The sequence below is a fragment of the Plectropomus leopardus genome, chromosome 19, assembly GCF_008729295.1.
Source record: "Plectropomus leopardus isolate mb chromosome 19, YSFRI_Pleo_2.0, whole genome shotgun sequence".
In the NCBI taxonomy this organism is placed as follows: Eukaryota; Metazoa; Chordata; class Actinopteri; order Perciformes; family Serranidae; genus Plectropomus; species Plectropomus leopardus.
In genome coordinates, this window is record NC_056481.1 from 27,106,803 (window position 1) to 27,123,499 (window position 16,697).

A 16,697-nucleotide genomic window follows, 5' to 3' on the forward strand; every position below is an offset into this window, starting at 1 on the left:
AAATGTATATTTTGTGTAATTCTCTTTTCATTGGTCCATGTGAACGTACAAAAACGAATTACACATGCAAATGAACGAGGACCTTTCAATCATAAGGGATAAGGGAAAATAAATAAATACATATAAATAAATAAATAAATCAAATAAAAAGATAAAGAATTGCAAACAGTAAAATAGAATGAACAAATAAATAAGTGGGAAAACAAGAAAAAGTGGGGTGGCTACCAGTTACACTACAATGTGTTTGTTATACTTGTTCACAAGGATCTAAAAATCTGTTTTAAGTTTACATGCAGCAAAAGGACTCCCGCACACTGTCTAACTTGCAATATAATTTTATTGACAACGTTTTGGTACTAGACCTTCATCAGGCCTGATGACAAGATTGCTGATACAATTGCAATCCGTTACAAGTGTCTCACTTACAAAATCACTTTATTTGCAACATTTTGATACCGAAATGTTGCAAATAAAGTGATTTTGCATGTTAGACAGTGTGCGGGAGTCCTTTTGCTGCATGTAAACTTTAAAAATATTTTTAGATCCTTTTTCCTTTTTAATTAGAATTGTGAGTTAGAGGTATCAGAAATTAGACTACTTAGGGAGTATCCAGGGGAAAGACAGACCTAACTGTTGGAAAAGGTTAAGTTTTGTATCTATTTGTCCTTGAACGCTGAACAATGAAGATTAACATTGACTATAGTATTTGATTCAGAAAAGGGCTGTGATTGCTTAGCTGTTTGACCCTTTTTCCTAACATGTGCATTACCTTTATGAGTTTGGTGGCTCTGATGAAGTAGATGGCGTAGTCGTTGTGTTCCTCCATGCCTGTGCCGATGGTGAGGATGTTGGGGTCAAAGATGATGTCGTTGGGGTTGAATCCCACTTTGTTGACCAGCAGCTTGTAGGCCCGAGTGCAGATCTCCACTTTACGGTCTGTATCTGTGGCCTTGGGAGGACAGCACACGTGTCAGCACATAGGAGTGTGTTGTTGTGTGAGTGTTGTGTGTGCGTTTGCCTCCTTACCTGTCCCTCCTCATCGAAGGCCATGACCACCACAGCGGCTCCATAGCGCTTCACGGTGGCAGCTCTGTGCAGGAACTCCTCCTCTCCTTCCTTCAGGCTGATACTGTTGACGATACACTTCCCCTGACAGCATTTCAACCCAGCCTCAATAACAGAGAAGTTAGAGGAGTCGATACACAGTGGAACCTGCGGAGGAAAGGGAGAGGCTCAATGCATTTTTCTTATTCACTAAGCAGATTCATCCATATGTTATTATTTAACAGGTTTACATGCTAAATTAGACTTTTTTCAAGAGAAAACAATTGGGAAAATAAAATGTTAGCGCATAACTGAGTGTAATAGTCAAAGGTTTAAAAGCCCCAAGGCTGAAGTTGGTAGGTAGGTAGGTAGGTAGGTAGGGAAATAGGTAGGTAAGGAAGTAAATAAGTCAGTAGGTAAGTAATTAAGTAGGTAGGTAGGTAGATAAGTACACAAGTAAGAAGGATAAGTAAGTAGGTAAGTAAGTAAGTCAAGTATGTAGGTATGTAGGTAAAAAGGTAGGTAAGTTGGTATGTAAGTAATGAAGTAGGTAGGTAGCTAAGTAGGTAAGTAAGTAGGTAAATAGATGGGTAGAAAAGTAAGTAAAAATGTATGTTGGTGTGTAGATAGGTAGGGAAGTAAGTAGGGAAGTAAGTAGGGAAGTAAGTAAGATAATAAGTAAGTAGATACGTAGTTTGGTAAGTAAGCAGTAGTATGGAGTTTAAGACTCTGCATAAGAGTCTACAGCTATACCAGCAGTTTGTGAAGCTATACTCCAGCACAACTGTGCTTTGAGCTAAATGCTAACATTAATGTGCTTACAAAGACAGTTGTAATAAAATGCTTATGTTTAGCAGGTAAGTGTATACCATGCTCACTATCTTAGCTTACACTGTTAGCATGTTTAAAATTTGCTATTTAGCACTAAACACAACTGATGATGAGGGGAATCTCATTAGTTTTCAGGTATTTGGTGATAAAAATTAAAATTTTAACCTCATGATGGCACTAGAGAAAAAGTCAAAGTTATCATAATTGATCTTGAATGGGACGTGAAAGTGTGTCGGAAACTTTATGACACACCATCCAATATTTGCTGAGATTTTTAAGTCTGGATCAAAGTGTTGGACCAACAACATCATCCCTAAAGCTACACTGCTAAGGTGGCTAGAAAACTACAACTGTAATGCGGTCTCCTACAATCACAACTGGGAGATTATGTGTCAGTTTCTCTGATTTTATTTGTAGCATGATACTCAATATGGGAACATGGCCAAAAATCTCATGGACAATTTGATGTATGTGTTCGTTTGCACTGTTTTAAAGCTCCCACCCGTGCGATATCTGGCTCAGAAGCAATGAAGTTACAAAATCGGGCCATAGCAGTCGGCCCCTCCAGCATCCCCTCATCCATGTTTATATCCAGGACCTGGGCTCCCATCTCCACCTGGGCCTTAGCGATGCTCAGAGCCTCCTGGACAACAAACAGAGAAGCACATACCAAACAGACAGTTACACGTGACCTAGAATTTCATCTATGTTCATGATTTGACTGAAATATCTGAAAATGACAAATAAAATAACAATTAAAACAAAAACCATTTTACTCAAAATCCGTCTCACCTCATAGTTTCCTGCCATGATCAGCTTGGCAAACTTGCGTGACCCAGCCACGTTGCAGCGCTCGCCAATGTTCACAAAGTTGGTGTAAGGGCCGATCCTGAAGGGCTCCAAACCTAGAAATGGGCAGATGTTTTAGCACATTAACATCCTGCAGTTTGGATGAAGGGGGATAAGAAGACAGCAAGGGGTTTCAGACTATGGTTTTATTTTTAAAAATAAAAGCATGAACAAACTGCCATGACTGGACATTGGAACTACAACTGTTTAAATGTTTTATCTTTATGTTCATCATCATAATCTCAAATAAAAGCCAGTACTCAAATAATAGCTCAGGATAAGCTGCGCGGTTGTGAATGAAGGCTGAGAAAAATAACATTGAGAAGGGTGAAATCAGCTGTACTATGATAACATGAATGATATGAGCTACTATTTCCAAATCCCTCTCTTTTCCATTTTTTCAATCACTGTTATGCTGCTATCGATGAATCTCAACAGTTCCTGTGTGTGCTCCATTTTAAAAGCCAACCAGGAAAAAGAAGGCTTTAAACAACCAAACAGAGAGTGCTGAGTTTTACTAACAGTAACTTTCCAGTGAGGGAAGAGTGGTGTGTGTGTGGCGTGATTCTGGTGTTTATTTCTGACCTTGGAAACTAGTGAGTGAATCTTGAGTTAAGTTTTGTTCTGTTTTGTCTGTATTAACAATAACTATTCATTATCAACCAGAACAACCAGAATGATACCATTTCAGACATGAAAGTCTTTCTGAAAATGAGATTCTCACATATGAGAGGTGGCTTTTCTGCCAAGTTTGACAGCAGTCTTCACAGATGGTAACAGGAGGTTTTAATACCTGACAGCAGCATGTAGTCCTGATAAATATCTGCAGCAGGAACTCTTGGCTGACAGTGTTTGACTGCTTCAGATATTGCCCTGTAGGACGAAGAAGGAGGAGAGGGGAACATATTTTCAAATGTTCAAGGTTGCATGAAATTGAAGAAAATCTCTTATCGGAAAAAGAGACAATGACCTGATGTGTCCTGGAGTGGTCCCACAACAGCCTCCCACAACATTCACCAGTCCATCCATAGCAAACTCCTGCACACCAAGAGAAAACAAAAGCTTAGCTGCAGCAACGACGCAGCCAGGACCAACTTGACCTACCTAGCACACATTGTTTCCATTTTTCATTTGAATTTAACCTAACTAGGACAGTCTCTTGTGACTTATGGTCTGTTTTTTTTATCCAAGATGGTTCAGGGGTTGCTGTTGGTTGTGTGATGTAAATTTCCCCTCTGGGGATCAATAGAGGCTTATCTTGTCTTAGCTTGAAGCATGTGAGAAGTGTGAATTAATATCAAACATACAGAACAACACACTCATGTGGTTGGCCAGTTGATGGTTCTCCACAGTGTGGAAGGGATAGTTTCCTTCAGCTGTAGATGTCCTGCAGGTATGTCCACATTGATGCAGGGTTGCTGTTTTTCGGGTTTTCAGCAAATGGTCAGTGTGGAGACATCTGCAGGGCATTAAAGACCTGTTTTTCAGGTATTGAGGTCTGTTTACATCCTGGTACAAAAAAAAACAGTTTTGGTCTGTACGCTGTGGTTCCCCAAACCAACCCAGTGTTGGGTGAATTTTGATATAACTCGCCCATTTAAAGCCTCTGGAAACAGGCCTGAAATAGTAAGCATGCACATATTATATCAAAGTTGAGTGTCTCATTAAGTAATTACAAAAATCTGAGTAAAAATAAATGTTCTGATCTACTAAAAAAGCGAGTTAAAAAAACAGCTCATGCATTTCTCCAGAAGGTGTGGGCCCGGCAGATCACGTTTTGATTGACACTTCCTTGGATCCCACCTTTGTCAGCTGTCCTTTGTCTCCACAACAGCCATGGAGCAAAGCAGAGTCTGAGTGGTACAGCCCTATCTGTACCAGCCCAGAATAACATTGCCACGTCAGGGGCGCCTTATGGCTCAGTGGATAGAGCGGCGCCCCATGTACAGAGGCTGTGTCTTTGCTGCAGCGGCCGCGGGTTCGAATCCAGCCCCAGCCCTTTGCTGCATGTCTCCCCCTCTCTCTCTCTCCCCCTTTCACACTCTCACTGTCCTGTCAATTAAAAGCAATAAAAGCCCCTAAAAATAATCTTAAAAAAAACAAACAAAAAAAACATTGCCACATCTGGTAACGTTACATCTACAGTATTGAAAGGAGCGCTGTTGAATTAGTGTTATAAGAGTGCTGTGGCTCCTATAGAGACGGGGTAGTGTGTGTGTGAGAGTATGGTGTGAGTGGTCGAGCGGCAGAGCGAGTGGGTTACATGAGCGTCAGTGAATTCATGGGAGCAGAGCAGAGAAACAGGTATTCGCCATGTGGTAAAAGTGGTCAGTTTAGCAGTAAATGTGCAGTGTAAGTCACCATTTCGGTTAATAAATGCTGCTGCTTCTCATGACCAAGTGCTCGCTGAAGCAAGAAAAGTTAAACATTAGTGACTCATGATTGACTTATTTATCCAGGAAACTAAAAAAAACTAACAATGTTTTAAATTTGGATTGAGGATAATGTCTAATTTTGGATGATTTTTATTATGCATATAAAACCCTAAATTACATATTAAGAAAGTTTTGGGTGATTCGGGTTCCATGAAGTTTTAAGGCTTAAAGTTACACATATTTAAGGGCAGGGAGTCAGATCCATCCTCGACTCCTCGCCTGCTCCACCTTCCAAACATGTTTTCTGAGGTTACAGCAACTTTGACCTTTGAGCTCCACATCTAATCAGTTCATCCTTAAGTCTAAATGGATGTTTGTGCCAAATTAAAGAAATTCCTATTACAAAGTGGTGACATCATGCCTCCAGCCACAAGTATCGCCAGCATAAAGGCATAAAAACATGCTTCCTTGGTTCTAGGATTTTGTCGGAGTCCGGGGGCCATGACATGCCCTTCAAAATCAACTGTCAACGTGGTCATGTTGAAATATACAAATAAATCCTAGAATAGAGTGGAACCTTTAAATTGGAGGCTGTTACTTCTGGGGTTTCATCGTACCCTCCAAACGTGTTGGGAAGACCTGAGAGAAAAAAGACAAAATGACACAGAGTTCATCACCTCATTACATCATCCTGGTCAGTCTGACACATGACGCAACATAAATTAGGCCAAGGGTCAGTGTGTTCTACAGCTGCCTAGAAAGAACAGCAGAATTATTTTCAGTGTGTTAACGTGCACTAAAAGTGAACTCATCCTCATCAGTTTAACCCTTTCAGACTATAGCAAATAAGCTTTAATTTCTTTCAAAAACATGTGAAAAAGGCAATAAGTAACAAAAGAAGATATGACCCAAAAATTTAAAAGAAATTAGTAAAAAAGACAGGAAAAGTACCTGAAAATTAGTAAATAATATAATAGTAATAAATAAAAATCAAAAAAATAAAATGACCTGCAAAAAGTGCTTAAATAATTACAATAATTCTGTTACATAAACTATCATAACTAACTAAAAATATTTTTTCCCTAGCTTTTTATTTCCCTAGACATTTTCCTCAACCTTTTAAAATAGTATTTTTCTTATCTACTAAGAGGTGGATTATTAACCAAGTTGCTTGTTGCCTTTCCCCCCATGATTTTGACAAAAACTGCACCAATACGCTTCGGTTTCAAATGTTTAAATACTTGTGAGAGGCATCTGAAAGCAACACAAGAAAAGTGATGATGCTCCAGGTTTAAAAAGCTTGATTCAACAACTTTACTTTAATTTAAAGATGAGTGTATCCAAATAAACCACACCATTAAATGAAGTCTTACCCACAGCAAAAGAAACCTTATTAATCAGCTGTTGAGCTCTGGCACGACTCTCATCAATGTTATAATCAGAGTGTAAATGCATAAATTAAATTTAACTGTGATTAATCTCCAAACTCTAATGGCCATTTCAAAGCACGACTGTAATTTAACACTTGAAAAGCTAAGGTGAGGGATCTGGCACTCTGAGACTCCACACATTCTGTTCACCTGCTGTAATAAGTCATTCTAATAAACTCTTTGAGCAGGGGAGCCAAACTACCACATACAACTTTATATTTGGTTGTAGAACTTATATCTAAACATACATCATTGTAAAATTTCAATCTCAAATTTCAGGGCTGTACTGTAGCTGTTTAGACTGAGTGAAGGTTACCTGCATTGGGATAACAGATAATGAAAGCTGTGGTGCTTTTTCCAATGGCCTCAATGAACGGCCTCATCTCGGTCGCCCCCAAAGCACAATTTAGACCAATGCTGCAACACAGAGAGGGACAGAACCAGTAAGACCAGGCCAGAACTGAGAGGTCTGAAAGAGCTTCTACCCTCAGCCGCTAAGAGCCTAACTGACAAAACCAGAGAGAAACCAGAGCTCAGACCAATACTGCAAGACAGAGTGGGACTAGCAGTAATGAAACAGAGTAATGTTATTGAGCCTCATTCATAAATATCTTCGAAGATTTTGTTCTTTAATTTGTTCTTCAGAAAGTTTCTGAGAAAAGTCTTGGTCACAATACAATGTATTCTTATACCACAGAATTGTTCACATAAGGCAGGCAGGTCAAAAGTCCAGCCCTGGGGCCAATAGTGGCCCTCAGACCAATTTTAAGTGGCCCTTGGTTTGACTTTCAAAATGTACTATGGCCTGGCACACATTATTTGTTAATCAAGCATGATCACTTTGAACTTTTTCCCTTCAGCTCACAATGGAAGGACTGTAATAAAGCTCATAGACATGCACCAAGCAGGAACTAATGTGCTTTCATAAACAGAGAGTAAACTAGCAAAATGAACATTTACCTAGCAGCAGACATTTCCTGCCATGAGGCAGACATGGCCACAGCAAAGAAGTGTGGACAGTGAGGAATGTTGTTTTCAGGAAAACATGAAACTGTTGCATTTGTATTGTTTGTTTGTGTGTTGTTTTTGTTTTTTTTTAATTAGCTATATGATGTGAGAAACATTTGGCCCCCAGGTATTTTCACATTATATAATTTGGCCCCCATTCAAAAAACTTTGGACAGCCCTGACATAAGGAATTGACAGATTATCTGTCTAACCAATTATTGGGGTCAATATTTCGCATTTTGCTGATTATCTGTATTGGCATTTTACTTTAGTGATCGCAGATAAAATCAGTTATTTAAAAAGTGCAAACACAAACTGAAGAAGAAAAGGAGGGAATTAAGTTAAGAATGCCAAAACAAATGTTTACAGAGGATCAAGCACCGAGCTTCAAACATGAAAAAGAAAACTTCCTGCTCTGAAGTGGAGGTGCTTTTGCAAAAACATCAAACTAGCTGTTATATTTAGCAGCGCCAGGAGTGCACATAAAATTACAAAAGCAAATACATGACATGCTAAAAATATGCATTAGTCAAACACTTGACCTGTAGAGACAGAGAGACAGAGAGAGAGGGGGAGAGAAGATGAAGGTGGACTATTTCATGAAATGTTTTTTTTTTTTAAGTTATGAGTAACTGTTTCTGGAAATGCTGCTTTGTCACTTTTCGCCCCACCCATCCAAATTGCCCATGATATTTGTAGCCTGATCAATCGCTAAGCATTAGATAGCAGTGTTCCCATGAGCTGATACAAATTGAAGTGATTGTGCAGTGTTTTAAGACTATAATGCTTTTTGTAAGACTGTCAATATTTCTTAAATAACATGATACAATTTAGAAATATGATTGTAATCTAAATCCTATATTACACAACTGTAGAATAACAATATATATATATATATATATATATATATATACATATATATATTATATATCTTCACAAACATTTCAGCTCAAAATGTGAGGAGGTGTGCCCGTGAGTGTGCATACATTATTTTCTTACCAAAGAACTAATCCCAAATAAGAACACATTGGCAAATGTCAGAATTTTCCTGAAAATTGTTTAAGTTGGTTTACAGAGGAAATTTCTTCCCTAAAGTAATTGGTGAACGAGGCCCTTTCTTAGAACTGAGTTAGTTAAATTATCGATTGTTTTTTTATCGATTTTGTAAGTGTGGTTGTGTGAGGTGCAGTTACTCACCATAGAGGGTTAGTGTGAGATACACTCACTACAAAGGCTTCTCCTGTCTGACCGGACAGAGTACGTCCACTCCGGTCAACGATCGTCCCTGAGATCTACACGATGAGTGGGACAAGACAGCAGACACAACATTCAAATATACATCAACACAAACCTGCAGAGCACATTCATTCTTGGTTTAACCCATAGACTGCATTCTTTTTACATGAAATTGAGCTGAAAATTGCTATATAGATGGATGGATGGATATATGGTGCGTAGGGTGGGGTGGGGTAGGGTAGGGTAGGGTAGGGTAGGGTAGGTAGGGTAAAGGTAGGAAGGAAAGGAAAGGAAAGGAAAGGAAAGGAAAGGAAAGGAAAGGAAAGGGGAAAGGAGAGGAAAGTAAGCAATACTTCATTTAAAGCAGCATTTTTGCATTAAATGTGTACGCTCATGTGAAAACCAAAAGACACTGACTACAACCACTCCAGCCCATGCATACACTGTTACAAGAAAGTATCAAAAACATTACAAATAAAATATCACAGACTTACAAATATAGGTTTTCTTTCATAGCTCTTTTCAAACAGCAGGTCAATGGCAAACAAGGCAGCCTGCAGAGAGAAACATACAAAGGTAGAAGCATCAGTCCCTGTGCTTACAGCATCAACTTACATCATCTTGTTACAGAAACTTTAAGTTAGATTCATAACTTGTCTCCAGAAATCAGTCTAATTTGCTAACAGGTGTTCATTAAACTGTATATCACAGGCCACCAAGGGGGTTCCCAATCAAAGGTTTTAGTTATGTAAAAACCTGTCTTAAACATGTGGAAGACCAGAATCTCACTTTTTGACATTTATTTTTGCCATATGCAATTTCTATGCCAGACAGAAATGTATAGATTAAAACAGAAAAAAAAAGAAATTAGTAGATTTAAAAAAAACATTTAAAGCTAGGGAAAAATGTCTAGGGAAAAAGGAAAAAAGTGATATTCATAATTTTGGCAATTACCTATTTAAATTATGTTACAGAATTATTTGATTTTTAAGCACTTTTCACAGGTCGTTTCTTTTTCTTTCTTTTTTTAACAAATTTTTGGGTCCTTTCTTCTGTCACTGCTCATTACTATCTTCACATATGTTTGAAAGAAAATAAGCCAGTTTGCTCAGATTTCAAGTAATGAATTTGGATTGATCAGAAGATGCTTTATTTATAATTTATTGTTAAATTATTTACAAGATAGCAGAGAGTACAGATATTGACATATTTTACTCGGATGATACTCTTACTTGTAAAAAGTATTATCTGTACTGGGTACTCATTTGAAAAGAGTATTTGGCTCAAACCTAAAATATTTTTATAGTAATTTTAAAATATTTACTAACAGTTTTTCAAAAAGGTTGAAGTCCACAACTTTTGGTTTCCACAATCGAAAAATATATTAAATGAGACATAATTTAATTGTGACAGTACATTCAGTCAACCTGCAGCTGTTCTGTACATGCTGTCCTCTGCCTTTTTACGGCAGAATTAATGGTACAGAAGAGGTCAAATTATACAGTTAACATGTTTGCAGCAGTCAGATGAGAGGTACCTTGGCGTTGGCAGTATCAAAGATGGTTTCAACCAGCAGGATGTCCGCTCCTCCATCTAATAAACCCCTGACCTGTTCTGAGTAAGCTTCGACTAGTTCGTCAAATGCTGGAGAAGCAGACACACAAACACAGCTCAATGGACAGAAACACATGCTGCACATTACAATGCTATGAATGAATCTCATCTATCATGTGTGCTTCCCTCTCTCTTTACAGGCTGGACATACAGCTACAGTCCCATGCATGCAGGGTAACTACAGCTTTAGGCAAGAGATTAAGACTTTCTAAGACTGATTTAATGTAAGTTGGAATGAAATTTAATACCAATTTTACAATAATCATTCATTATAAGAAAAAAAATTTATATATATATATATATATATATATACACACATATATATATATATATATATATATACATAGTTATATATATAAAGTTTGAACCGACATCAGTGACTTTGGGGTTAGGGACAATTTTGCTCAAATGTTTATTGGGACATAAAACATTATCTTTTATTCAGGTAACAATTAAGTGAGCTGCTTTTTTTCTTATTTTTTTTAATGTCAGCAACGAGGTTAAACAAGGAAAAAAAAACAAAGGCAAAAAGGAAAAAAAAAGTTAAATGGTCTTACTGATGTTCCTGAAGTCTGGTCTCTCCACAGACGGAGACACTGACAGGGTCTTATTGGTGGGACCCACTGCCCCGGCCACATAGCGTTTACAACCTGATAACACACACAGATTACAGGTGATGTTACACACATTAGGAAATCCCCAGAGTTCAGGGATCATCCATTTATCTACCTACAGTGATAATATGTTGCTATAATGCTAAAAACTCAGCTGACCAGTTTGTTTGGTGACATCGTTGGCTGCCCTCCTCGCCAGCTCCGCAGACACCCTGTTGAGACGATAAGCCTGCACAACAAACAAAAACACACGTCTGTATTTAAAAGCAAGAAACAAACTTGTAAATGGTAAATAGACTGTACTTGTATAGCGCTTTTTTAGTCTTTTCGACTACTCAAAGGTTGTAAAGGTTGATGCCATATTTGCGAATAATGTCAGAAAATAAGGGTAAGATTATGATAATGTAAGCAAATTAACAAGAAATTGCCCAAAAATGTACAAGAAATTAGTAAAAAGTTACAAGAAAGTCACCTTCTTTCAAATGTATAATCCTAATAATTTTTAATATAGTCTTTTTTCCCCCTAGTTACGTATTTGATAGTTTTCTAATGATTTTCTCTCTTTTGATCTCTCTTTTTTTAGTTAATTTTTAGGCCAAGCTCTTGTTACCTGTTAGTAATTTTTGCAATTCATGGGACATTTCTTGCCGAGTTGCTTGTTCCCTATTTTTGCATGAGATTTTTGCATGAAATCATGCTTTATAAGCATGCTTGTCAAAGGCATCTCAACACAGCACAAGAAACAGACGTCGATCCAGGTTTCAAAGGTTTAAATCTTAAACAAATTATTTTATTATAATATAATATAATAATTATTATTATTTATTTAATTTTGTGTGTAGTAAGTTTCTAGGCAAAAATTGGTCCAGTGAGTTTGTCAGTTTGTCACACAAGCTGACAAACTCACTAGACTAATTTCCATTATCCAGTAATTACCAGGAAAATTTGTCCGAAAAAAGTCCGACACATTCAAATCTCTCCTGCCATAAAGTCTGCTGAAAATAGTTCCCTCTCACACTGTCCTAACTGAATGAAATAACTGAATGAGCAAACAGGTGCTACAAATTATTTTTAATTGCATTGTTTATGACTGGAATGTCCTAACTAGCCATGAGCGATGCGGTTTTGAGATGAACTTTTGTACCCCTGTTGCTTGTGTTGAAAGCGCCGCAACGGACAATTCATGACTTTAATATGATAAGATACCTTCTTATTTCACAATATATAACAACAACAACAACAACAAAAGGTGGCAGCAGCTGGAGGAAGACTGCAAGGGTACTGAAAGTTTCTCATAATGACCGTGACTAGGAACAACCTACTTGCTGTTGACTATATTGTATGTCATCTCCACTAAATGTGTGCTTTTATGTTGGCAACTACTCAATAGAGTTGTTCAGATATGGATAATCATATTAGAATATGACTAACACTGCATAAGATGCTGGATCAAGTATCAGCCAATGAACATGCCAAAGCGCCAATCTGATACAATAAAACTTAAAATTGCAGTTTTCTCTTTTTTTCAAACAGTAAACCTACACAGCAAGTTGCAATGTGCAGCCACTGGCAACTGCTATTTTAGAGAGCAAAGAAGATTTGATTTCTGTTGAAAAATGCAACATTTGCAACTACCAAAATGTCAGCTTAGATAATAAAAGAAAGTTCTATGCTATTTATTGTCTGTTCATGTTTTACATATGGTTGAATCTGAGACAAGCCATACGACAGTGACATCAATCATTTTACAGCCACACAGGGTTGGCTGTAAGCAGCTGTTTTTTTATGTTGTTTTTTTAAACACAGTGGTATTGGATCAATACTTGGTATCTGCCAATACGCAAGTTCAGGAATCTGTATGGGTGAGGAGAAAATGGTACCTGAACATCTCAACAACTCAACCATCTTTTAAGTGGTTTCATTTCAGTGTGATCTGGAATGCACAGCTGATAGGTACCTGGTTTGTTTACAAGACATAACAGTATTAGCATTTCCTTTTAAGCTCAGTAAACAGATAATATTTGACCATAATTTCTCCTATCTGTCTGGGACAATTAAATCTTCCACAAAATGTGGACAAGTACCAATTTTTCTAAACGGAAACTCCAGTGAAGACTTACAGTATAATACTGTAAAATGGACAAACGTGCATTCATCTGTTTAATCGTGAAGGTATGAGGTTTATTAAGACAAAAGGTTCTGTGTCTCAGTCATGTCTACTGAGTTCAGGGAGGATGTTGCAGTTTGTGGTGGAGATAAGAGCAAGGCCACAGAACTAGGTGAAGCGTGTGCAGCTATGTGTAGCTGTACAGTTGTTGTAAGAAGTGGTCAGTGGTCAGTTAGTTAATATCAGTCACTCTGTGTACTTCACCTTTGTTTCTTTGACCTCATATGTGTGCATGAGTTTTCCACAATGTTCTAGCAGTGTTAGACATCGTACCATGTGTTCCAGTCCATAATCTGCCTGGGCCACAGAGGTGCTGCTAAACGTATTGGTCTCTATGATGTCGGCTCCGGCCAGCAGGTAGTCCTTCAATCATACACAGAACAGGTTAGACACTGCAGGCTGTTTGATAGAGACATAGTAGACAGCAACTCAAACAAGAATCCATTCACTTTATTCAGCAGTGAAAAACTCAGAGACGAACATCTGAAAATAGCAACACATTAAACTGAAATAGACCCTCTGAAACCTGAGCAAATTTACACAGAAAGAAGAAATGGCTCAAAAATTTTCAAGAAATTATTTGTAAGTGCAAGAAAATTACCTGAAAACTTTTTTTTTTCTTGTAAGTACAGCAAAGTTAAAAAAAAAAAAAAAAAAGGACATGGAAATGACCTGGAAAAAGTACTTGCAAATTTATATATATTTATACACTTTTCCCTAGCTTTTAAAAAAAATAATTTTCTGAATCAATTTATTTATGAAGCATTTATAATCAGGTTGCTCGTTGTCTTTTTCCCATTAAAAAAAAAGAAAAGAAATGGCACCCAGTTGCTCAGGGCTCAGAGGTTTAAAGACCTGTGAAAGCTATCTGAAAGCAGGTTTCCAGGTTTCAAAGGGTTTAGTTTTGGCTGATATGACTAAGGAAAGGGAGCCACAGTGGTGTGGGTGAACACGCCCTGGACGGAGTACCTTGTGTATTTTGTAGATGATATCGGGCTGTGTGATGGTGAGGAGATCGTTGTTGCCCTTCAGTGGAAGCGGGTGCTCTTTAAACTCATCTCCTCTGAAATCTTCCTCTTCAAGTTTATGCTGCTGGATCATGGTCCCCATACCACCGTCAAGGACCATAATCCTTTGCTGCAGCACTGCTCGCAGCTCAGACTCTAATGGGCATCTGCATCCTGGAAAGCAAACAATATGGACTTAATTTTCATCGGTTTGTTCAGATTTTACAGTAACACAAATGTTTCAAGGGGAAAAAAACAAACAGCTGGCAGACATGCTTTCATTAAAAATAACAACTACATGATATAATGGGGAAAAAAAACATTTTGGGTGGAACTGTATTATTCACAGAATCACAACTAGGGGATCAGCAAATGGCAAGGGTTTCAGAGTTGCACAGAGCAAAACTGCTCTCGGTCAGTCATCTTTTTCTGTAAAAGGGCCAACAAAATTAAATGCAAAAACTGAGCTGAAAACATTTCAGGGAAAGTTTAAACACTGGCTGAAACAAATCCAAACCTGCAATTATTAATTACTGATTATGCATTCAGGTACGCATACACAGACATGGACACAGACAACAGAAGAGACACTCACAGACAGATGGACACACATTATCTTAAGGGCCACACTCCTGCTTACAGAAACTCATATACAGTATGGAAAACACAGATTTTCTTTATGAATTTCTTGCTGATTTTTCAGTCATTCATCAGTACCTTCTTCCCATGTCTATGAAAGAAATTATTTTTTTCAAAAAGATGTTCTTAAAAGATGTGACACTTTGAAAATGTGTAAGACACAGGAAAACTCAATATGATGGAGTTATCACCAAAAGAAAAAAAACATTTGAAAATTACGGTATACTTGCAGCCTCTTTTTCACAACTTTTTTTTCCCAAATGACGAATAGAAAACTAAACTTTTCAGTTCCTCCTCATGGGCTCCTGGGCTTCAGTTCACCCTCCTCCATCATATCTCCAGCTACCAAAAGCAAATCAGCCTTCAGACCTGAACAGTGACCCGAACACCAGCTGGTTGCCACTCTGGGCTTTTAGTTATCATCAAACTGGTCAGAAAAACATCTCTGTCACATGTTTTACTTACACAGTCACCTTCTCTGTCATAAAGTACTAGTTACTACTGAAATAAATATTCTATCGAAACTAACTAACAAAATAAACTGTCGCATCCGGTTACATGCTCTGTAATTGTTAGTTCGCGCACACTTGTCACACACACGCGGTGGGCAGCAGCGAGTTCAGTAGAGTGGACACACAGATAGCACTGCAGGCTAAAAGCTAACAGTTAAAGCCGGGAAAGCTCTCTGACTGTTTTCTTACCCGTTTCTGCAGAGTACTGGATAACGTTAGTTGGAGCCATATTGTGAAGAGCCAGACTGGAGAACAGCCCAACGGTCCGTCTGAAGACCGAGCGGTTAATGTTGCAGGTCAACTTTTCCACCACCAACCGGCTCTTATTTTCCCGGAGTTCCTCTGCTGCTTCAGCTTCAGTCCGCCAGCGGGAACATCTTCACTTCCGGACTGAAGCCTTCACAATAAAAGATTCACCACCGTTCTAATTATATGAAACATTTTCTTATATCATGTAAGTTTTTGTGCCAAAAGCTGTGTTTATGACGTTTTTTAAATGATGAGTTCTTTCAATGTAGCTGAGCAATTTAGGATGAAAAAATGCCTTTTTTTCTTTTTAAAATTCTGGCATTTTTTCCATTTAAAAAATATGGCGATTTTTACAACTTTTGGCCATTTTTTTTATTTTATTTAATTTCTGGCGACTTTTTTTCTCGATAAAGGCATGGCATTTTTCTTTTCTTTTCTCTCTCTTTTTTTTAAGAGCCTTCACAACTCGTGGGACCACCAAAAATAAAAATCGCCAAAATTACACCATTTATCGGTCAGAAAATGTAATAACAGAAAGCGCCATCCTCCTTATATATACATACACACATACATGCTATATATATATATATACATGCATATATATATATATATATATATATATATATATATATATATATATATATATATATAAACTTGCCTCAAGCTGTAGGAATCCTGTGCAGGGTTTGGTGATTGTACAGGGCTGCATCTTCTGAAGCTTTTACAAATGCTTCTTGCAGGGCCACATTAAATCTTCTCCCACAGAATACTGACAGCATCTCTGCAGATTTTTTTTAAACTTGTCTTAAATATTTGTCATTGCATTACAAGCAGAAGTAGTAGAAGTCCAGACTGTAATTGTTAATCACTGCTGCCACTAAAAAAAAAAAAACTGCAGATCCTGTTTGGGTCTATCACCTCTGAAAGCTGGACAGACATTAGTTTTCTTGTGCTACTTTCATACACCTTTCACAAGCATTCAAATATTTTACATGAGTTAATTGGTTGATTTCTTTCAAAAATATGGAAAAAAAATATATGAACTTCGTACATTTCCCACAAATTGAAAGAAAACAGCAAAAGGTGACAAGAAAATGACCAGAAAATTTGCTTAAAAACAAG

At 37.6% G+C, this 16,697-nt stretch overlaps 1 protein-coding gene across 1 annotated transcript in view; it reads right to left on the minus strand.

Annotated features, from left to right (window-relative positions):
* Nucleotides 1-15,679, minus strand: part of mtr (5-methyltetrahydrofolate-homocysteine methyltransferase) — a 38,239-nt gene extending 22,560 nt beyond the window's left edge. The window contains exons 1-16 of the mRNA XM_042508310.1: nt 15,516-15,679; nt 14,138-14,349; nt 13,442-13,531; nt 11,161-11,230; nt 10,945-11,037; nt 10,311-10,417; nt 9,268-9,327; nt 8,735-8,829; nt 6,846-6,946; nt 5,677-5,738; nt 3,695-3,762; nt 3,518-3,597; nt 2,668-2,780; nt 2,378-2,518; nt 1,027-1,212; nt 770-949 (exon numbers count right to left, since the gene is read on the minus strand). Of these exons, the coding sequence (XP_042364244.1) occupies nt 770-949; nt 1,027-1,212; nt 2,378-2,518; nt 2,668-2,780; nt 3,518-3,597; nt 3,695-3,762; nt 5,677-5,738; nt 6,846-6,946; nt 8,735-8,829; nt 9,268-9,327; nt 10,311-10,417; nt 10,945-11,037; nt 11,161-11,230; nt 13,442-13,531; nt 14,138-14,349; nt 15,516-15,555 (1,698 nt within the window). The 5' untranslated portion in view covers nt 15,556-15,679. The remainder of the gene's footprint in view (nt 1-769; nt 950-1,026; nt 1,213-2,377; nt 2,519-2,667; nt 2,781-3,517; nt 3,598-3,694; nt 3,763-5,676; nt 5,739-6,845; nt 6,947-8,734; nt 8,830-9,267; nt 9,328-10,310; nt 10,418-10,944; nt 11,038-11,160; nt 11,231-13,441; nt 13,532-14,137; nt 14,350-15,515) is intronic.
* Nucleotides 15,680-16,697: the final 1,018 nt, after the last annotated feature.